Source organism: Rhea pennata, chromosome 32 (genome assembly GCF_028389875.1).
Source record: "Rhea pennata isolate bPtePen1 chromosome 32, bPtePen1.pri, whole genome shotgun sequence".
NCBI classification, from domain to species: domain Eukaryota; kingdom Metazoa; phylum Chordata; class Aves; order Rheiformes; family Rheidae; genus Rhea; species Rhea pennata.
In genome coordinates, this window is record NC_084694.1 from 530944 (window position 1) to 551855 (window position 20912).

General features: G+C 71.6%; 2 protein-coding genes across 2 annotated transcripts; one reads left to right on the forward strand and one right to left on the reverse strand.

Moving 5' to 3' along the window:
- The first annotated feature begins 960 nt into the window (after positions 1-960).
- Positions 961-13052, forward strand: RASGRP4 (RAS guanyl releasing protein 4). The gene is given in 15 exon segments (XM_062598192.1): positions 961-1020; positions 2087-2232; positions 4217-4343; positions 4614-4670; positions 4827-4958; positions 6143-6308; positions 7280-7309; positions 7311-7454; positions 8316-8432; positions 9183-9458; positions 10748-10828; positions 10907-11005; positions 11485-11605; positions 12024-12304; positions 12918-13052. Coding segments are annotated over 15 exon segments (1935 nt in total). The 5' UTR covers positions 961-997.
- A 90-nt stretch (positions 13053-13142) lies between these two features.
- On the reverse strand, positions 13143-18883 carry FAM98C (family with sequence similarity 98 member C). The gene is made up of 7 exons (XM_062598225.1): positions 18817-18883; positions 16879-16973; positions 16576-16700; positions 16359-16442; positions 15334-15450; positions 14276-14437; positions 13143-13435 (listed from the first exon to the last, which is right to left on the reverse strand). Exons 1-7 carry the CDS (start codon positions 18840-18842, stop codon positions 13310-13312), a joined length of 735 nt encoding a protein of 244 aa, XP_062454209.1. The 5' UTR covers positions 18843-18883; the 3' UTR covers positions 13143-13309.
- Positions 18884-20912: the final 2029 nt, after the last annotated feature.

Sequence of the window (20912 nt, forward strand, 5' to 3'; positions counted from 1 at the left end):
TGAGTGTGGGGAAGGACCCACGGCGCAGGGACCCATGGTGCAGGGACCCACGGCACAGGGACCCACAGCACAGGGAGCCCCATGGCACCAGAGACCCACAGAGCAGGGACCATGGCACAGGGTGCCCCATGGAGCAGGGACCCACAGCACAAGGACCCACGGAGCGGGGACCCACAGCATGGGGGACCCACAGCACGGGGACCCATGGCACCAGGACCCACAGCGTGGGGGACCCATGGTGCACGGACCCAAAGTGCAGGGTCTCCCAGGGCACGGGACATCCCACAGCTCAGGGACCCACAGCACCGAGACCCACAGCAATGGGCTGCCCCACAGCACAGAGACCCCATGGCGCAGGGACCCCCAGCACAGGGACCCTGTGGCACAGGGCTGCCCCACGACGTGGGGATCCCACAGCACGGGGACCTCATGGCACAGGGCTGCCCCACAGCGCAGGGACGCTGTGGCACAGGGTTGCCCCACGGTGCAGGGTCCCTGGGGGCCGGGGTGGTGCCGGGGGGGTCCCTGGTCTCAGCAATGGGGTGTGTGTGGAGTTCCCCAGTGGGGCTGGCAATCTATGGGGCGGCGCAGTCCAGCAGGTTCCCCAAAGGCGCCCGGGAGCCCGCCCGGACGCCTGGGCCCTCCTCCCGGGGCAACGACGTCTGGTGGCTCCAGCAGGAGCGGTGGCAGCCTGGACGCCTGGGCCCTCGGCAGCGTTGGGTGGGGAGGGGGGGAGGTGAGATGGGAGGCACGGGGCGTATGGCGGGGAGGGGGCAGCAGGACGCCTGGGCCCTTGAGGCGGCGGGGTGGGGGCGGGGGCCGGGCTCCCGGCCGCCTGGGTCCCCTCCCCGGCGGTGGCGGGTGCCGGGTGACACGCGCCCCGTCCGGCCTGACATCACACGCACGGCAGTTCCTTTTTCACCCCCCACTCGCGCACCGAGTTCCTCCTGCCTCAGCCCCGGCGGGGGCCGCCGGCCCCGCGCCCGGCCCCGGCGCCATGGACCGCCGCGAGAGCAAGAGGTGGGCGCGCGGCCCCCCCACACCCCCCTCCCGGCCCCTTCCCTGGCCCCATCCTGGTCCTGGTCCCCGTCTGTGTCTCCATCCTGGTCCCCTGGCCCCATCCTGGTCCCCATCTCGGTCCCCATCCTGGTCCTTGGCCCCATCCGTGTCTCCATCCTGGTCCCCTATCTCAGTCCCCATCCTGGTCCATGGCCCCATCCTGGTCCCCATCCTGGTCCTTGGCCCCATTCCTGTCCCCATCCTGGTCCTGGTCCCCATCCATGTCTCCATCCTGGTCCCCTATCTCAGTCCCCATCCTGGTCCATGGCCCCCCCATCCTGGTCCCATCCTGGTCCCTGGCCCCATCCCTGCCCCATCCTGGTCCTTGTCCCCATCTTGGTCCCCATCCTGGTCCTTGGCCCCATCCCTGTCCTGGTCCCTGGCCCATCCTGTCCTCTGTCCTGGTTCCTGTCCCCATCCTGGTCCTCCATATGGTCCCCATCTGGTCCTTGTCCCCATCTCCTCTTCCTCCCTGGAGCCAGGCTCTGCCCCACACTGGGACCACCTCAGGTCCCAAACTGGGACCAGCTCTGCCACCTAGCTGGGACCAGGCTGTGTCTCCACTGGAGGCACCAGCTCTGTCCCCAAACTGGGACCAGCCCAGCTTCCCAGCTGGGCCTGGTCCTGCCCCTAGTCTGGGACCCACCCAGTTCCTATGGCCTCTCCCAGCCCCACGGGCTCCCCTCGGACACCTGGGCCCCCCAGCTGCGGTGGAAGGGGGGGGGCAGGGGGGAGCCCCGGACACCTGGGCCCCCTGGCTGTGGTGGAGGGCAGGGGCAGGGGGGAGCCCCGGACACCGGGGTCCCCTGACTGCAGCAGGGGGGGGTAGGGGGGAGTCCCGGACGCCTGGGCCCCTCCGCGGTCCCGTCCGAGGCCTCGGAGCCGCTGCCCCGGAAAAGCGTTGGGCAAGAGGGGCCGGGAGGGGAAGTGGCGCCGGGGCCGGGGTGGGGGGGGGGGGGTTGGTGGTGTCGCGGGCCAGGCCGGGGGGCCCAGAGCCGCCCCGGACGCCTGGGCCCCTGCCGCGCAGGAAGGGGGCCCGGCGGCCCTGCCGGAGGCGCATGACCTGCCCGACGCCGCGCGACGTCAGCCGGGCGATGGCGAGCGCCGGGCTGGGCGAGCTGCCGCACGCCTGCAGCCTCGAGCAGCTCCTGGAGCGCTGCCTCGACGCCTTCGGTGAGCGGGGCCCCGCCGGCGCGGCCCCCGCACTGCGCCCCCGGCACTGTGCCCCCAGCACTGCACCCCCGGCACTGCAGCACCCGGCACTGCACCCCTGGCACTGCACCCCTGGCACTGCGCCCCCGGCACTGCAGCACCCGGCACTACACCCCTGGCACTGCACCCCTGGCACTGCACCCCCGGCACTGCGCCCCCGGCACTGCAGCACCCCCAGCACTGCACCCCCGCGCACTGCACCCCTGGGCACTGCACCCCCAGCACTGCAGCACCTGGCACTGCACCCCGGCACTGCACCCCCGGGCACTGCAGCACCCGTCACTACACCCCCTGGCACTGCACCCCTGGCACTGCAGCACCCAGCACTGCACCCCCGGCACTGCACCCCTGGGCACTGCAGCACCCAGCACTACACCCCCGGGCACTGCACCCCTGGGCACTGCAGCATCCGGCACTGCACCCCCGCGCACTGCAGCACCCGGCACTGCAGCACCCGGCACTGCACTCTCCCAGTACTGCAGCACCCAGCACTGCACCCCCGGCACTGCACCCCCGGGCACTGCAGCACCTGGCACTGCACCCCCGGGCACTGCACCCCCGGGCACTGCACCCCTGGCACTGCAGCACCCAGCACTGCACCCCAGGGCACTGCACCCCTGGCACTGCACCCCTGGCACTGCAGCACCCGGCACTGCACCCCCGGGCACTGCACCCCTGGCACTGCAGCACCCGGCACTGCACCCCTGGCACTGCAGCACCCAGCACTGCACCCCCAGGCACTGCAGCACCTGGCACTGCACCCCCTGGCACTGCAGCACCCGGCACTGCACCCCTGGGCACTGCCCCCCTGGGCACTGCACCCCCGGGCACTGCAGCACCCGGCACTGCAGCACCCGGCACTGCAGCACCTGGCACTGCAGCACCCGGGCACTGCACCCGCTGGGCACTGCGCCCCCGGCACTGCACCCGCTGGGCACTGCACCCACCAGTGCTGCAGCACCTGCCACTGCAGCCCCCCGTGCTGCAGCCGCCAGCACTGCACCCCTCGGCACTGCACCCCCCAGGCACTGCATCCCCTGGGCACTGCACCACCCAGACACTGCATACCCCCAGCACTGCATCCCCTGGCACTGCACCTCTGGGCACTGCACCACCCAGGCACTGTATCACGCAGCACTGCATCCCCCCCTGCACTGCAACCCAGGCACCGCATCCCCCGGCACTGCATCCCCCAGCATTGCACCCCCGGGCACTGCACCCCTGGGCACTGCACCTCCCCCAGCACTGTATCCCCCCCCCCTGCACTGCACACCTGGGCACTGCACCTCCCCCAGCACTGCACCCCCTAGCACTGCATCCCCGGGTACCACATCCATGGGGTACCACATCCCCTGGGCACCGCACCCCCCTGGGCACTGCACCCCCTGGGTACCGCATCATCCCCTGCACAGCACCCCCCTGGGTACCACGTGCCCCAGGTACCCCACCCCCCGGGCACCCGTCCCCCTGGCACTGCATCCCTCCTAGGCGCCGCGTCCCTTGGGTACCACATCCCTCCGGATACAATGTCCGCTGGGACCCCCATCCCTCGGGGACCCCCATCCGTGGGACCCCCATCCCTTGGAGATCCCCATCCCTGGGACCCCCTCATCCCTCAGGGGCTCCCATCCCTGGGACCCCCATCCCTTGGGGGACTCCCCTCCCTTGGGAACCCCCCCATCCCTCAGGGACCCCCCCATCTCTGGGACCCCCATCCCTGGGACCCCCCCATCCCTCAGAGACACCCATCCCTGGGACCTCTATCCCTTGGGGATCCCCATCCATTGGGGACACTCATCCCTTGGGGACACCCATCCCTGGGACCCCCATCCCTTGAAGACCCCCCCCTCCCGCATGGACCCCCCCATCCCTGGGACCTCCCCATCCCTCGGGGACCCCCTCCTTGGGCACCCCTCTCCCGGGGCTCACCGCCGCTCGCCCGCAGACCTGGACGGGCGCCTGTGCCGCGGCGAGTACACGGTGGACATGACGCTGACGGTGCACAGCTGGGTCGTGCCCTCGGCCGAGCTGGCGCGCCGCCTCCTCGCTATATATCCTGCCCGGACGCCTGGGCCCCGGGGGGGGGGGGGGGCAGGGGGGAGCCTGGATACCTGGGTTCCCAGGGTGGGGGCGGCTGGACACCTGGGCCCCCAGGGCTGAGGAGGGCAGGGGGGAGCCTGGATACCTGGGTCCCCAGGGTGGGGGTGGCCGGACGCCTGGGCCCCTGGGGCTGGGGAGGGTTGGGGGGGGGGCCTGGATACCTGGGTCCCCGGGGTGGGGGCGGCCGGACGCCTGGGCCCCCGGGGGCGAGGACAGACCCTTAACTCAGAGCCACGTACCAGGAGGGCCTCGCGGGCCGGGCAGGACGAGCGGGCGCTGCGCGTCTGCTTCTTCGTGCGGTGAGGACCCGGCCCCCCCCCCCGTGGCCCCCCCCCACCCCGTGGCCCCCACGTCACGCCCCCCCTGCGACGCCCCCCTCCCCACCGCCCCGCTCCGGCGCGTGCCCCCCTTCGGCGCCCGCCGTGCCCCCGCGGGTGACGGGGCCGCGGCCGCAGGCACTGGGTCACCCACTACCCCGAGGCCTTTCGGCTGGAGCCGGCGCTGGAGGAGGCGGTGGGCGAGCTGCGGCGGGCGGCGCTGCTCGAGGGCCGCGAGGGCCACGGCCGCCTGCTCGACACCAGCCCCGCGTAAGGGCACCAGCGCCGGCTGCACGGGGGGCACGAGCGCGGCTGCACGGGGGGCACGAGCGTGGGTGCACGAGGGGCACGAGCACGGGTGCACAGTGAGCATGAGCGCGGGTGCACGAGGGGCATGAGCATGGGTGCACGAGGGGCACGAGCACGGGTGCACAGGGGGCATGAGCTTGGGTGCACGAGGGGCACGAGCACGGGTGCACAGGGAGCATGAGCGTGGGTGCATGAGGGGCACGAGTGTGGGTGCACGAGGGGCACGAGCGCGGGTGCACGGGGGGCATGAGCGTGGGTGCACAAGGGGCACGAGCGTGGGTGCACGGGGGGCACGAGCACGGGTGCATGGGGGGCATGAGCGTGGGTGCATGAGGGGCAAGAGCGCGGGTGCACGAGAGGCACGAGCGTGGGTGCACAAGGGGCACAAGCGCGGGTGCACAGGGTGCATGAGCATGAGTGCACAGGGGGCACGAGCATGGGTGCATGGGGGGGCATGAGCATGGGTGCACGAGGGGCACGAGCGCAGGTGCATGGGGGCACGAGCACAGGTGCATGGGAGGGCATCAGTGTGGGTGCACGGGGGGCACGAGGGGCATGAGCGTGGGTGCATGGGGGGCACAAACATGGGTGCACAGGGTGCACGAGCGTGGGTGTACAGGGGGGCACGAGCGTGGGTGCACTGGGGGCATGAGCATGGGTGCACAGGGGGGCACCAGCATAGGTGCACAGGGGCACCAGTGTGGGTGCACTGGGGCACAAGCGTGGGTGCCCAGGGGACACTAGTGTGGGTGCATGGGGTGGGGGGAACGAGCATGCGTGCATGGGATGCACGAGTGTGGGTGCACAGGGTGGGCAAAAGCATGGGTGCACGAGCAGGGGTGCGTGGTGGGGCAGGAGCATGGGTGCATGGGGGCACAAACGTGGGTGCACGAGCACGGGCACATGCTTGCAGCATGGGCGCAGCACGGGCGAGTGTGCACGAGGCGCACGCCTGGGGCCGCGCGTGCAAGGCAGCCGGCAGCACACGAGGACGCTTGTGCACGTGGCGTGCGTGTGTGTGTGCGGGGCGCGGGGGGACGCGGAGGTTGTGCGACACGCGGGGTTGGGGGGCGGCTGCGCCCGAGGGGCAGAGGTGTGCGCGCGGGCAGGCCCTGCTGGGCGGCTGTGCACGCGCGTGTGCGCAGGGTGTGCGCGCGGCCCCCCCGGCTGAGCCCGCCGCGGCCGCGGCGCCCCGGCGCCCCGGGCTGCAGCCCCAAGCGGAAGCTCTCGCTGCTCTTCGACCACCTGGACGCGGCGGAGCTGGCCGAGCACCTCAGCTGCCTCGAGCACCGCGCTTTCTGCCGCCTCTCGGTGAGCACCCGCGGGTGCCCGCGGGCCGGCACGGGCGGGTGCTGCGGGGCGCGCTGGGGGGTGCATCAGTGGGGCGCATTTATGGGCGCAGGCGCGTGCGCTGCAGCGGGGGCATGGGCGGGTGCTGCGGGGCGCGCTGGTGGGTGCATCAGTGGGGCGCATTTATGGGTGCAGGCGCGTGCGCTGCAGCGGGGGCACGGGCGGGTGCTGCGGGGCGCGCTGGGGGGTGCATCAGTGGGGCGCATTTATAGGCGCAGGCGCGTGCGCTGCAGCGGGGGCGCGGGCGGGTGCTGCGGGGCGCGCTGGGGGGGTGCATCAGTGGGGCGCATTTATGGGTGCAGGCGCGTGCGCTGCAGCGGGGGCACGGGCGGGTGCTGCGGGGCGCGCTGGGGGGTGCATCAGTGGGGCGCATTTATGGGTGCAGGCGCGTGCGCTGCAGCGGGGGCACGGGCGGGTGCTGCGGGGCGCGCTGGTGGGTGCATCAGTGGGGCGCATTTATGGGTGCAGGCGCGTGCGCTGCAGCGGGGGCGCGGGTGGGTGCTGCGGGGCGCGCTGGTGGGTGCATCAGTGGGGCGCATTTATAGGCGCAGGCGCGTGCGCTGCAGCGGGGGCACGGGCGGGTGCTGCGGGGCGCGCTGGTGGGTGCATCAGTGGGGCGCATTTATGGGTGCAGGCGCGTGCGCTGCAGCGGGGGCACGGGCGGGTGCTGCGGGGCGCGCTGGGGGGTGCATCAGTGGGGCGCATTTATAGGCGCAGGCGCCTGCGCTGCAGCGGGGGCACGGGCGGGTGCTGCGGGGCGCGCTGGGGGGTGCATCAGTGGGGCGCATTTATAGGCGCAGGCGCGTGCGCTGCAGCGGGGGCGCGGGCGGGTGCTGCGGGGCGCCCCGACGGGGGTCAGGGCGGGTCGGGGGGGCGCGGGGGGGCGGGCGCCCCGGGGTGCCCGCGCCCGCGGGGCTGACGGGTGCCGCCAGTGCCAGGATTACCGGCGCTACGTGCAGCGGGGGGGGGGCGCAGGGCAGCCCGGCGCTGGAGCGCGCCGTCGCCCTCTGCAACGGCGTCTGCCAGTGGGTGCAGCTGATGGTGCTGAGCCGCCCCACGGCCCCCCAGCGCGCCGAGGTCGTCGCCAAGCTCACCCGCCTCACCCAGGTGCGCCCGGCCCGGGGGGGGTGGGGGGGTGGTGCAAGTGGCACGGCGGCGTGCGACGGCTGCTGGGTGTGCGAGGGGCACGGGGGTGTATAAGGGACGTGGGGGACACGGGGCATCCAAGGGGTACAGGGGTGTGCAAGGGGTTTGGGGCTTGCAAGGGGCCACAGGGATGTGCAAGGGGCCTGGGGGCATGGAGTGTGCAAGCAGCATGGGGACGTGCAAGGGGTGTGAAGTGTGCAAGAGGCACAGGAGGTGTCGGACGTGAGGGGCACAGGGATGTGCAAGAGGCACAGGGGGCACGGGGTGTGCAAGCAGCATGGGGACATACAAGCAGTGTGGAGTGTGCAAGAGGCATGGGGTGTGAGGGGCAGAGGGATGTGCAAGGGGCACAGGGGGCACGGGGTGTGCAAGCAGCATGGGGATGTGCAAGGGGTGTGGAGTGTGCAAGAGGCACAGGAGGCATGGGACATGTGAGGGGCAGAGGGATGTGCAATGGGCACGGGGTGCATGGGGTGTACAAGCAGCACGGGGATGTGCAAGGGGTGCTGAGTGTGCAAGGGGCACAGGGATATACAAGGGACGTGGAGGGCACTAGGAGCACGGGGATGTGCAAGAGGCACAGGGGGCACGGGGTGTGCAAGCCGTGCAAGGTGCATGGGGGCGTGCAAGGTGCATGGGGGCGTGCAAGCAGCAGGGGGACGTGCAAGGAGCACGGGGATGTGCGAGGGACGTGACGCGCGCAAGGGCTGTGCAAGGGGAGACGGGGCCCGAGGGAGCCCGGGAGCGTGCGAGGGGCTCGGGGAGCGTGCGAGGGGCTCGGGGAGCGCGCGGCTCACCCGGACGCCTGGGCCCCGGCCGCAGAAGCTGCGGGAGCTGCAGAACTTCAACACGCTGATGGCGGTGGTGGGGGGGCTCTGCCACAGCTCCATCTCCCGCCTCAAGGACACCCAGGCCCTGCTGCCCCCCGAGGTGGCCAAGGTGGGGCGGGCGGCGCCGCGGGCACTGGGGGCACTGGGGGCACTGGGAGGCCGGCGGACGGGTCCTGGGATCCTGGGAGGGTCCTGCGGGGGTGTTTGAGGGTTCTGGGGGGACCACTGGGAGGGACTGAGTGGCTCTGGAGGGTACTGGGAGGGACTGGGAGAGCATTGGATGGGGCTGGAAGGGGTGCTGGGGGGTACTGGGATGGACTGGGATGGACTGGGAGGCTTGGGGATGCACAGGGGGCACTGGGGTGTGCTGGGAACACTGGAATGCACTGGGAGCACTGGGCTGCATGGAAAGCAGTGGGCTGCACAAGGCTGCACTGGGCTGTGCTGGTCTGCACTGGGCTGCACTGGGCTGCACTGGGCTGCACCAAGCTGCACTGGGCTACGCCGGGCTGCACTGGGTTGCACTGGGCTGCACCAGGCTGCACCAAGGTGCACTGAGCTGCACTGGGCTGCACTGGGCTGCACTGGGCTGCATTTGGGCTGTACCAAGCTGCACTGGGCTATGCCAGGCTGCACTGGGTTGCACTGGGCTGCACCAGGCTGCATTGGGCTGCACTGAGCTGCACCGGGCTGCACTGGGTTGCACTGGGCTGCACTGGGTTGCACTGGGTTGCACTGGGCTACACTGGGTTGAACTGGGTTGCACTGGGCTGCACTGGGCTGTGCTGGGCCGCACTGGGCTGCACTGGGCCGCACCGGGCCATGCCGGGAGCCGGGACGTAGCGGCGCGGCCCGGCAGGCGCTGGGGGCCATGGCGGAGCTGGTGTCGGCGCGGGGCAACTTCGGGGCGTACCGGCGGGCGTTCGGCGCCTGCCGCGGCTTCCGCCTGCCGCTGCTGGCCGTGCACCTGAAGGACCTGGCGGCGCTGGACGCGGCGCTGCCCGGGCGCCTGCCCGGCGGCCGCCTCAACCTGCCCAAGCTGCACGGCCTCTACCAGCACGCGCTGGACCTGCGGGCGCTGCAGCGCCTGGCGCCGCCCTTCCGCGCCGACCCCCACCTCCTCCGCCTGCTCTCGGTGAGCGCCCGGCCGGCCCGCGGCGCGGGGGTGGCGGGCGAGGGGGCGTGCAAGGGACGGGCGTGCGTAGGCAGGGCGCTGCATGCGGGGCGGCGTGCAGGGGACGGGTGTGCAAGGGGCAGAGGACCACATTCTAGGCAATGTGCAAGGGATGGGCGTGCGTAGGCGGGGCGCTGCATGCGGGGCGGTGTGCAGGGGACGGGTGTGCAAGGGGCAGAGGACCACATTCTAGGCAGTGTGCAAGGGACGGGCGTGCGTAGGCGGGGCGCTGCATGCAGGGCTGTGTGCAGGGGACGGGTGTGCAAGGGGCAGAGGACCACATTCTAGGCAGTGTGCAAGGGACGGGCGTGCGTAGGCGGGGCGCTGCATGCGGGGCGGTGTGCAGGGGATGGGTGTGCAAGGGGCAGAGGACCACATTCTAGGCAGTGTGCAAGGGACGGGCGTGCGTAGGCGGGGCGCTGCATGCAGGGCGGTGTGCAGGGGACGGGTGTGCAAGGGGCAGGGGGCTGCATGCAGGATGGTGTGCAAGGGATGGGCGTGCGTAGGCAAGGTGCTGCATGCGGGGCGGTGTGCAAGGGATGGGTGTGCAGTGGGCAGGGGACCACATGTAAAGCAGTGTGCAAGGGATGGGTGTGCAGTGGGCAGGGGGCTGCATGCAGGATGGTGTGCAAGGGATGGGTGTGCAAGGGGCAGGGGGCTGCATGCGGGGCAGTGTGCAAGAGATGGGTGTGCAAGGGGCAGAGGACCACATTCTAGGCAGTGTGCAAGGGATGGGTGTGCAAGGCACAGGTCTGTTTGTGCTAACGGGTGGGGGTGCATGCAGGGGAGTGTGTGAGGAATAGATGTGCACTGAGCAGCAGCGTGCATGCAGGGCAGTGCGTGAGAGTTGGGTGTGCAAGGATGGGTGTGCAGGGGCAGGGCTGTGCATGCAACGGAGCGTGCAAGGGGCACGCACCAAGGGAGACAGGAAGCGCGTGCCAAGGGACTTGCAAGGGGACACGCGTGCAGGGGACAGGGATGCGCGTGCATGGGGGCGTGCGAGGGAGTGAGTGTGCAAGGGGACCTGCACTGGGGAAGCGATACGCGCGCGCAGGGGCGCGCTCGGGACCGGGCGGCAAAGAGCTTGCGGGCGGGGGGGGGGGGGGCGTGCAAGGGGAAGGGCGTGCGAGGAGCCGTGCCCGGCGGGCGCGGGCAGCCGAGGGCCGGGCGGGCTCCGCGTGCGAGGGGCGCCGGCCCCGTGCGAGCCCCGGGGGCGCCGGGGCCCCCCTCACCCCGCGCCCCCGGCCCAGCTCTCCCTCGACCTCTTCTACACGGAGGAGGAGCTGTACGAGCTGTCGCACGCGCGGGAGCCGCGCTGCCCCAGGGCCCTGGTGAGCTGGGGCGGGGGGCGGTGGGGGGGCTGGGGGTGCCGGGACCCCCCCCCCTCCCGCTGACGCTGCCGCCCGCAGCCCCCCGCGCCCGGCAAGGCCCCCCCCGAGGGCGCCTGGGCCCCCCCCGCCGCCCCGCCGCCCCCCGCCGCCGGCCACCACGAGCAGCAAACGCCGGAGGTGAGTGTGCAAGAGCGGGGGGTGGGCCGGGCTGGCGTGCAAGGGGGATAGGTGCGGAGCCAGTGTGCAAAGCGGTATGCACACAGCGTGCGAGGGGGGGTGTGCACAGCCAGGGTGCCAAACTGCATGCACAAGCAGTGTGCAAGGGAGTGTGCACAGCCAGCGTGCAAAGGGCGGTGCATCAGCCACGTGCAAGGGAGTCATGCATGACCATCACGCAAGGGGTATGCGCACAGGCAGTGTGCAAAAGGACGTGCCCCAGCCTTCAAGGGGGGGATGTGCACAGCCAGAGTGCAAGGGACAGGCGTGACCAGCATGCAAGGCACCGTGCACCAGCGTGCAAAGGGGCATGCGCATATCCAGCTGCGTGTGGCAAGCATGCAATGGGGGAGGGGGGGCCCAAACCAAGGGCCGTCGTGCAACGGTGCTGCCGGGGGGGGGCAGTGAGGCGTTGCACACGCGTGTGCCCCCGCCCGCAGCCCGCGTTGCCGCACGAGGACCTGGAGAAGGCGGCGGCCGAGGCCCCGGCGCCCCCCGCGCTCGCCCTCCCCTCTGCCCCCCGCCTCTGGGGCGTCTCCAAGCAGAGCTACCGCTGCCACGGTAAGCGTGCGGCTCGCACGAGCGCGTGCGGCACGGCGGGCGCCGGGTGGCGTGCGCGAAGAACCCCCCATGCGTGCAAGGTTCCCCCCCCCCATGCGTGCATCCTCGCGCGTGCAAGGTGGCCTGGCGCGTGCAAGGTGGCCTGGCGCGTGCAAGTCACCACACACGTGTGAGTTGTCCCCTGCATGTGCAAGGCACCCTGCACACACTGGGGGCCCCTCACGCGTGCAAGACACCCCCTGCGCATGCAAGACACCCCTCCGCGTGTGAGACGCCCCCCGGGCGTGTAAGATGCCCCCCCGGGCATGCAAAGCACCGCGCGCGCATGCAAGTTACCCCCCCCTGCACGCTTGGAGGGCCCCTCCAAGCGTGCAAGGTGCCCCGCGCGTGTGCAAGGCGCCGCCCCCTCCCCCCCCAGGCTGCGGCACGAGCTGCCCCAAGCAGTGCAAGGACCTGCTGGAGGGCGAGTGCAAGAGCCGCTCGCTCGCCCGCCGGCCGCCCGCGGCCCCTCTGACCCCGTCCCGCGCAGGAGGCCAGGAGGACGGGGACGAGGAGGAGGAGGAGGAGGAGGAGGAGGAAGAAGAGGTCTTCGCCGAGGGCAGCCCCTGGGGAGGCCGCCGCGACGCCGCGACGCAGACGGAGCCGATGGCGCCCGCCGGCGCCGCCGCGCTGCTGGCGCAGCTGGAGCAGCTGCGGGAGGTGAGAGCGCGAGCGTGCGAGGCCCGCGTGCAAGGCCCTCGCGCAAGGCCCGGAGGGCCACGTGTGAGGCCTCCCTGCAAGGACCCCTGCTGCACGCAAGGCCACGTGTGAAACCCCTGTGCAAGGGCCTCGTGCCACGTGCAAGGTCCCTGCGCAAGGCTCCCATGCCACGTGCAAGGTCCCTGTGCAAGGCTCCCATGCTGCATATGAGGTCCTCGTGCAAGGTCCCCGTGCCACACGTGAGCCCCCACGCAGAGGTCCCGTGCCACGTGCGAGGTCCCCATGCAAAGCTTCTGTCCCACGTGTGAGGCCCCCGTGCAAAGCTCCTGTGCCACGTGCAAGGCCCCTGCACGAGGCCCTCGTGCAAGGCTCCTGTGACCCGTGCGAGGCCCTCGTGCAAGGCTCCTGTGCTCCGTGTGAGGTCCCCGTGCAAGGCCCCCATGCGAGGCCCCCGTGCAAGGCTCCTGTGCCATGTGCAAGCCGCCCGTGCAAGGCTCCTGTGCCCCGTGTGACGCCCCCAGTGCCCTATGCGAGGCCCCCGTGCAAGGCCCCCGTGCCCCGTGCGAGGCCCCCGTGCGAGGCCCCCGTGCACCGACCCCCCCTCGTTTCGCAGGAGCGCGACCGGCTGCTGGAGGAGAACCGGGGGCTGCGGCCGGCCCCGGGGGGGGCGGCGGCGGCGCTGCCCCCGCTGCTGGGGGCCATGGGGGCCCTGCGCCTGCAGCCCGGCCCCGGCGCCCCCCCCCAATAAAGGGGACCCCCCCACACACCCACCGCCTCTGGCTCCCGCTGCCCCGGACGCCTGGGCCCGCCCGGACACGCTCGCACGAGGGCGGCTTGGTGGGTGGGGGGGGGGGGACACAACACTTTAATGTCACACAGCCGGACAAATCTGCTCCCCCCACCCCATACCATGAGGGGGCCCAGGTGTCCGGGCCCCCCCCCTCGCCCCCATTTCCACCGCCGGCTCTGGGAGAGGGCCCAGGTGTCCGAGGTGGGGGGGGGGGCTCAGCGCCGCTTCCTCCGGCCCCGGGGGGGGCGGGTGCCCCCCTGCCGCCGCGGCTCCCAGGGGCGCATGGGGGGCTCCAGCTCCCCGGGGCGGCCCCCCCGGTCCGGCACCGGCCCCATCAGCACCTGGGGGAGGGGAAACGACGGGGGGAGGGGGTTAGGGGCCGGGCCCCCCAAATCCAGCATCCGCCCCCCAAACCTAGGACCCCCCCCCCAGGAAGAGGGGCCATGGGCAGTGCTGCCCTGGGGAGATCTGGGGGGGGGGCATAAAGCTTTGGGGGGGTCTAGAGGTTTAGGGGCACCAGTGGGGCCTTGGGGGGCAAGATGGGGTCTTGGGGGGGGTCTCTGGGGGCAATTAAGGTCCCTGGGGGACCCCAAGGATGGTTTGGGGGGGTCTGGGGAGGATTGGGGTCCTTGGGGGGGCCAAAGCAGGGTCTTGGGGGGTCTCTGGGGGCAATTAAGGTCCCTGGGGGACCCAAGGATGGTTTGGGGGGGGTCTGGGGAGGACTGGAGTCCTTGGGGGGTCCAAAGCGGGGTCTTGGGGGGGGGTCTGGGGGGAATTAAGGTCCCTGGGGGGATCCTTTTTAGGAGGGACCTGGGCAGTAGTTGGAGGTCTGGGGGGATCTGGGGGTCCTGGGGGTGGGGTGGGGGTCTGGAGCCGCCGGGGGGGTGGCGCGGGACCCCAAGGATGGTTTGGGGGGGTCTGGGGAGGATTGGGGTCCTTGGGGGGGCAACACAGGGTCTTGGGGGGGTCTCTGGGGGGAATTAAGGTCCCTGGGGGACCCCAAGGATGGTTTGGGGGGTCTGGGGAGGATTGAGGTCCTTGAGGGGGGCAACACAGGGTCTTGGGGGGTCTCTGGGGGGAATTAAGGTCCCTGGGGGGATCCTTTTTAGAAGGGACCTGGGCAGTAGTGGGAGGTCTGGGGGGATCTGGGGGGCCCGGGGGTGGGGGGGGGAGGCGGGTACCTGGTTGAGGGCGCAGGGGGTGCGGGTGGTGCCGGCGCTGGCGGGGGCCAGGCGCGACGCGTCCCGCCGGGCGGCCAGGACGTGGGGCAGCCCCGGGGGGGGCCGGGCCGCCGCCCGGCGCAGCTGGGCCAGCGCCGCCCCCACCGCCGCCGCCTCGGCGGCCTGGGGGCGCCGCGTCACCCCGGGGGCCCAGGCGTCCGGGCAGACCCCCCCCCCAACTCACCAAACCAGCCCAGACCACCCCCATCACCCAGGGGCCCAGGAGTCCTGGGAAACCCCCCCCAAACCAGCCCATACACCCCTCCCCAGGCCCCCTCCATGTCACCCAGGGGCCCAGGAGTCCGGGCAGCCCCCAGCCCCCCCATCCCAGCCCCCGAGCGTCCCAGGGGTCCAGGCAGCCCCCAGGGGACCCAGGCATCCGGGCAGCCCCCCTGTCCCAGCCCCCGAGGGTCCCAGGGGTCCGGGCGGCCTCCCACCCCCCCCATCCCAGCCCCTGGGGGTCCCAGGCATCCGGGCAGCCCCCAGCCCCCCCATCCCAGCCCCTGGGGGTCCCAGGAGTCCAGGCAGCCCCCAGCCCCCCCGTCCCAGCCCCCGAGGGTCCCAGGAGTCCGGGCAGCCCCCAGCCCCCCCATCCCAGCCCCCGAGGGTCCCAGGAGTCCGGGCAGCCCCCAGCCCCCCCGTCCCAGCCCCCGGGGGTCCCAAGAGTCCGGGCAGCCCCCAGCCCCCAGGGGTCCCAGGCATCCGGGCAGCCCCCCCGTCCCGGCCCCCGGGGGTCCCAAGCGTCCGGGCAGCCCCCAGGCCCCCCGTCCTAGCCCCCGAGGGTCCCAGGAGTCCAGGCAGCCCCCAGCCCCCCCGTCCCAGCCCCCGGGGGTCCCAAGCGTCCGGGCAGCCCCCAGCCCCCAGGGGACCCAGGCGTCCGGGCAGCCCCCCCGTCCCGGCCCCCGGGGGTCCCAGGCGTCCGGGCAGCCCCCAGGCCCCCCGTCCTAGCCCCCAGGGGACCCAGGCGTCCGGGCAGCCCCCCCGTCCCGGCTGCCGGGGGTCCCGGCCCTGCCGCCCACCTTGGCCCCCGCGGCCCCCAGGAAGGAGGCCAGCGTCACCTCGCAGCGCGTCACCATCACCCGCCGGCGACACTCGTACTCGGCGCCCAGCGCCGCCGCCAGCCGCCCCAGCACCTCCTGGCACAGAGCGGCCGCGGGGGCCCAGGCGTCCGGGACGCAGCCCCCAACACCCCACGGCCAGAGGGGACCCAGGCGTCCGGGACGCAGCCCCCAGCCCCCAACACCTCACGGCCAGGGGGGCCCAGGCGTCCGGGATGCAGCCCCCAGGCCCCCAACACCCACCCCATACACACATCCTATGGCCAGGGGGGCCCAGGCGCCCGGGACGCAGCCCCCAGCCCCCCCCCCCTCCATGGCCAGGGGATCCGGGATGCAGCCCCTCCCTCCCCCCAACACACACCCCCTATGGCCAGGGGGGCCCAGGCATCCGGGATGCAGCCCCCAGGCCTCCCACCCCCACCCCGTGCACCCCCTATGGCCAGGGGGGCCCAGACGTCCGGGACGCAGCCCCCATCCCCACCCCCCACGGCCAGGGGGGCCCAGGCGTCCGGGATGCAGCCCCCAGGCCTCCCACCCCCACCCCGCACACCCCCTATGGCCAGGGGGGCCCAGGCACCCGGGACGCAGCCCCCATCCCCACCCCCCCACGGCCAGGGGGGCCCAGGCGTCCGGGACGCAGCCCCCAGGCCTCCCACCCCCACCCCGCACACCCCCTATGGCCAGGGGGGCCCAGGCACCCGGGACGCAGCCCCCATCCCCACCCCCCCACGGCCAGGGGGGCCCAGGCACCCGGGACGCAGCCCCCATCCCCACCCCCCACGGCCAGGGGGGCCCAGGCGTCCGGGACGCAGCCCCCAGGCCTCCCACCCCCACCCCGCACACCCCCTATGGCCAGGGGGGCCCAGGCGTCCGGGACGCAGCCCCCATCCCCACCCCCCACGGCCAGGGGGGCCCAGGCACCCGGGACGCAGCCCCCATCCCCACCCCCCACGGCCAGGGGGGCCCAGGCGTCCGGGCCCACCTACCCACTGCTGGGGGGTCAGCGGTGTGCGCAGGAGGGGGGCCAGGGCGGGCGAGTCAGGGGGCAGCTGGGACAGGACCGATGTCACCTGCAGGAGGGGGTGACGTCACCTGGGGGGGGTCCCCAGAAAAGGTGTGTGCATGGGGGGGGGGGGGGGGGGGCAGGACTACGGTGTCCCCTGGAAAAGGCCGGTGGGGGGGGGGGGGCGGGCAGCCGCTCACCTGGGCCACGATGTCCCCGAGGGGGTCGCCGGGGCCGGGGGTGGGGGGCAGCCCCAGGGCCCCCCGGATCAGCGCCAGCTCGCGGCGCGCGGCCTCGCGCTGCAGGGCCTCCGCCTCGGCGTCCCCTGCGCAGCCCGCGCCGCCTCAGCCCCGCATGCCGGGGCCCCCCCCGGACGCCGGGGCCCCCTCCCGCGCCGCCCCGGACGCCGGGGCCTGCTCCTCTCTGCCAGCCCCTCTCCCCCCCCCCCCCCATCGTTGTGGACACCCCTCCCCCCTAGCAGATGCCCCCCCGACCCCACTCACCGAGCAGGGGGGGGTCGGGGTCCCCCCGGACGCCGGGGTCCCCAAGGCGGGCGCAGCCTCCCCCGACGGCCGGGGCCGCCTCGCTCGGGGGGGCCCTGGGGGGACGGGGTCAGGGAGCCCCCGCGACCCCCAACTCCCCCCATACTGCCTTACAACCTTCATAACCCCCCCCCAGGCTCCCCATAAGTGCCCAGTAGCCCCCATAAGTGCCCCAGACACCCCATAACCCCCTATAATCTCCCCTAACCCTTCAGATCCCCCCCAATAGCCTAAGATCCCCTATAAAGCCCTGGCACCCCATAGCCTCCCTATACCCCCCAGGCACCCCATAGCCTCCCTATACCCCCAATAACCCCTTAAAAATCCCCTATAACCCCCCAGGCATCCCCTAACCCGGCCAGACCCCCCATAGCCTCCCTATAGCCCTCTCAGGGCCCTTATAACCCCACCAGGCCCCCTATAATCCCCTTGGAGCTCCTCCCCAGGCCCCCTATAACCCACCCAAGAGCCCTACAACCCCCTATAGCCCTCCCATGCCCTCTATACTCTCCCAGTTCCCCTATAGTTCCTCATATAACTCCTTCTAGGCCCCCTATAATCCCCTTATATCCCCTTCCAGGCCCCCTATAGCTTCTCATAACCCTTGTATAGACCCCAGGCCTCATGTAGCCCTTTATAACTCCACCTATAACCTCCCAGCCCCCCCTCTAGCCTCCTCCTGGGCCCCTCATAACCCCCCCCCGACCCCCTATAATTCCCTCTATACCCCCTATCATCCCTCCTAATCCCTCTATAATCACTCCATAAGTGCCCATAAACCCCCTATAGCCCCTTCCAGGCCTCTATAGCCTCTCATAAACCTCTATAACCCCCTCCGGGCCTCCTAAAGCTCCCTATAACCACTCATATTCTCCCTATAGCCCCCAACAACCCCTCATAATTCCCCTATAACCCACCCAGGCCCCCAAAGCCCCTCGTAACCCTCTCATATCCCCCTATAGCCCCTCATAACCCCCCATAACCCCATTCAGGCCCCCATAGCCCCTCATAATCCCCTCATTTCCTTCTACAGCCCCCTATAGCACCCGCTTAACTCCCCTACAACCCAGCCAGACACCCTATAATCCTTCATAACCCCCTTATAACCCCATCCAGGGCCCCTATAGCCCCTTATAACCCCTCTACAGCCCACCCAGCCCTCCCATAACCTTTCATAACCCCCCTATAACCCCATCCAGGGCCCCTATAGCCCCTTATAACCCCCCTACAGCCCACCCAGCCCTCCCATAACCCTTCATAACCCCCCTATAACCCCATCCAGGGCCCCTATAGCCCCTCATAACTGCTTGTAACCCCCCTCCTGCCCCCCATTACCCCTCATAACTCCCTCATATCCCCCTATAGCCCCTCATACCCCCCCATAACCCCACCCAGCTCCCCTATAACCCCTCATACCCCCCCATAACCCCATCCAGGCCCCCTATAGCCCCTCATAATGCCCCATAGCCCCCTCATATCCCCCTAAAGTTCAGTCCAGGCCCCCTATAGCCCCCCATAACCCCCTTCAAGCTCTCTATAGCCCCTCACAACCCTTCTGTAACCCCCCCATATTCCCCTACAGCCCCTCATAATCCCCCCTATAAAGCACCCAGCCCCACAGAGCCCTCCATAAGCCCCCTATAGCCCCCCAACCCCCTTCAGGCCCCATATAGCTCCTCACTGTCCCCCCTATAAAGCACCCAGCCCCACAGAGCCCCCCATAACCTCCCTATAGCCCCACTGAGGCCCCCCATAGCCCCTCATGACCCCTCTCTCCTCCCCTAGAGCCCCTCATAAGCCCCCCCAGGCCCCCCCACCCCCTCCACAGGCCCCCCAAAGCCCTCGGGCCCCCTATAGCCCCCCCCAGCCCCTCTGCGGGCCCCCTATAGCCCCCCTCACCCCTCCTCAGCCCCGGGCTCCCCCATGCGCGCTTTCCCCTCACTGCGCCTGCGCAGGCCGGGCCACGCCCCCTCCCCGCTCCGATTGGCTCCCGCCGGGAGGCGGGGCTTTGTCGGTCCAATAGGCGCCGCGCCTCCCGACAGCCAATCAGGGCTTTCCTTTCGTTATTTTTTTTTCCCCCCCGCCCACTTCCGCCCACCGCCAGCCAATCAGACCAACACTTTCTCCTCTGGGCCACGCCCCCGCCACTTAGCACCGCCCCCCCGCCGCTTAGCACCGCCCAGCCGAAACGGCGAGCCAATCAGCGCGCCGCGCGGGCGTTCTCACCCGCCTCCCCGCCAATCAGGGAGCAGGGCCCGGGCGGGGGCGGGGCACAAGCAGAGCCCGGGCCCCGGTGAGGGTCGCTACGGTTTAATGACGACGCTTGGGGGGTGCCGGGGGGGGGGGGGCGGGTGTTTATCCCCCCCCGGGTCATTAAAACCCGCGTGTTAATTACACAGGAACGACAGTAACGAGGGGGCCCGGCCGCGGCCCCAGAACCAATAAATAACGGGGGGGGGGGCGGGGCTCCGGGTGAATAAATTAACATAAATTAATTCCGTCCCTAAATAAACGAAGCAGCGGGAGGGCTGAGGGCCCCCCCAGCTCGGCGCACGCGTGGGGCGGGCGGGGGGCGCGGCAGGAGCCCGGGGGCTGCGGGGGCCCCAGCGAGCACCCGTGCCCCACGGCAGTCCCCGATGTGCCCCACAGCGGTCCCCAATGCGCACCAGTGCCCCACAGCGGCCGTGCCCCACAGCGGTCCCCGATGTGCCCCACGGCGGTCCCCGATGTGCACCAGTGCCCCACGGCGGCCGTGCCCCACGGTGGTCCCCGATGTGCCCCACAGTGGTCCCCAATGCGCACCGGTGCCCCACGGCAGCTGTGCCCCATGGCAGTCCTCCATGTGCACCGGTGACCCACGCCAGCCATGCCCCATGGTGGTCCCCAATGAGCACTGGTGCCCCATGCCAGCCGTGCCCCACTGTGGTCCCCGTTGAGCACTGGGGTGCCCCATGCCAGCCGTGCCCCACGGTGGTCCTCGATGTGCTCCATGGCGGTCCCCGATGTGCACCAGTGACCCACGCTGGCTGAGTCCCACAGCGGTCCTCGATGTGCACCGGTGCCCCACGGCGGCCGTGCCCCACGGCGGTCCCCGATGTTCTCCATCGAGGTCCCCAACGTGCATCGGTGCCCCATGCCATCCGTGCCCCACAGCAGTCCCCGATGCTCTCCATCGCGGTCCCCGACGTGCATCAGTGCCCCACGCCATCCGTGCCCCATCGCAGTCCCCGATGTTCTCCATCGAGGTCCCTGATGTGCACCGGTGCCCCACGCCGCCCGTGCACCGTGGTGGTCCCCAACGTTCTCCATCGTGGTCCCCGACGTGCACCAGCACCCTGCGCCGCCCGTGCACCGTGGTGGTCCCCAATGTTCTCCATCACGGTCCCCGACGTGCACCAGCACCCTGCGCCGCCCGTGCACCGTGGTGGTCCCCAACGTTCTCCATCGCGGTCCCCGACGTGCACCAGCACCCTGCGCCGCCCGTGCACCGTGGTGGTCCCCAACGTTCTCCATCGCGGTCCCCGACACACGCCAGCACCCTACACCGCCCGTGCACCATGGTGGTCCCCAACGTTCTCCATCGCGGTCCCTGACGTGCACCAGCACCCTGCGCCGCCCGTGCACCGTGGTGGTCCCCAATGTTCTCCATCACGGTCCCCGATGTGCGCCGACGCCCGGCGCTGCCCGTGCACCATATGGTGGTCCCCAATGTTCTCCATCACGGTCCCTGATGCGCACCAGCACCCTGTGCCGCCCATGCACCGTGGTGGTCCCCAACGTTCTCCATCGCGGTCCCCGACGCGCGCCGGCGCCCCGTGCTGCCCGTGCACCGTGGTGGTCCTCAATGTTCTCCATCACGGTCCCCGACGTGCACCAGCACCCTACACCGCCCGTGCACCATGGTGGTCCCCAATGTTCTCCATCACGGTCCCCAACGTGCACCAGCACCCTACACCGCCCATGCACCATGGTGGTCCCCAATGTTCTCCATCGCG

What these genes read in the sequence shown, in the direction of transcription:
- FAM98C (XM_062598225.1), bottom strand. Translation starts at nt 18,842, where the DNA reads ATGGGGGAGCCCGGGGCTGAGGAGGG. An exon ending in GAGCCCGGGGCTGAGGAGGG is followed by an intron (nt 16,974 to 18,816) that starts GTGAGGGGGGCT and finishes CCGTCCCCCCAG; the next exon opens with GGCCCCCCCGAGCGAGGCGG. An exon ending in CGCTGACCCCCCAGCAGTGG is followed by an intron (nt 15,451 to 16,358) that starts GTAGGTGGGCCC and finishes GCTCTGTGCCAG; the next exon opens with GAGGTGCTGGGGCGGCTGGC.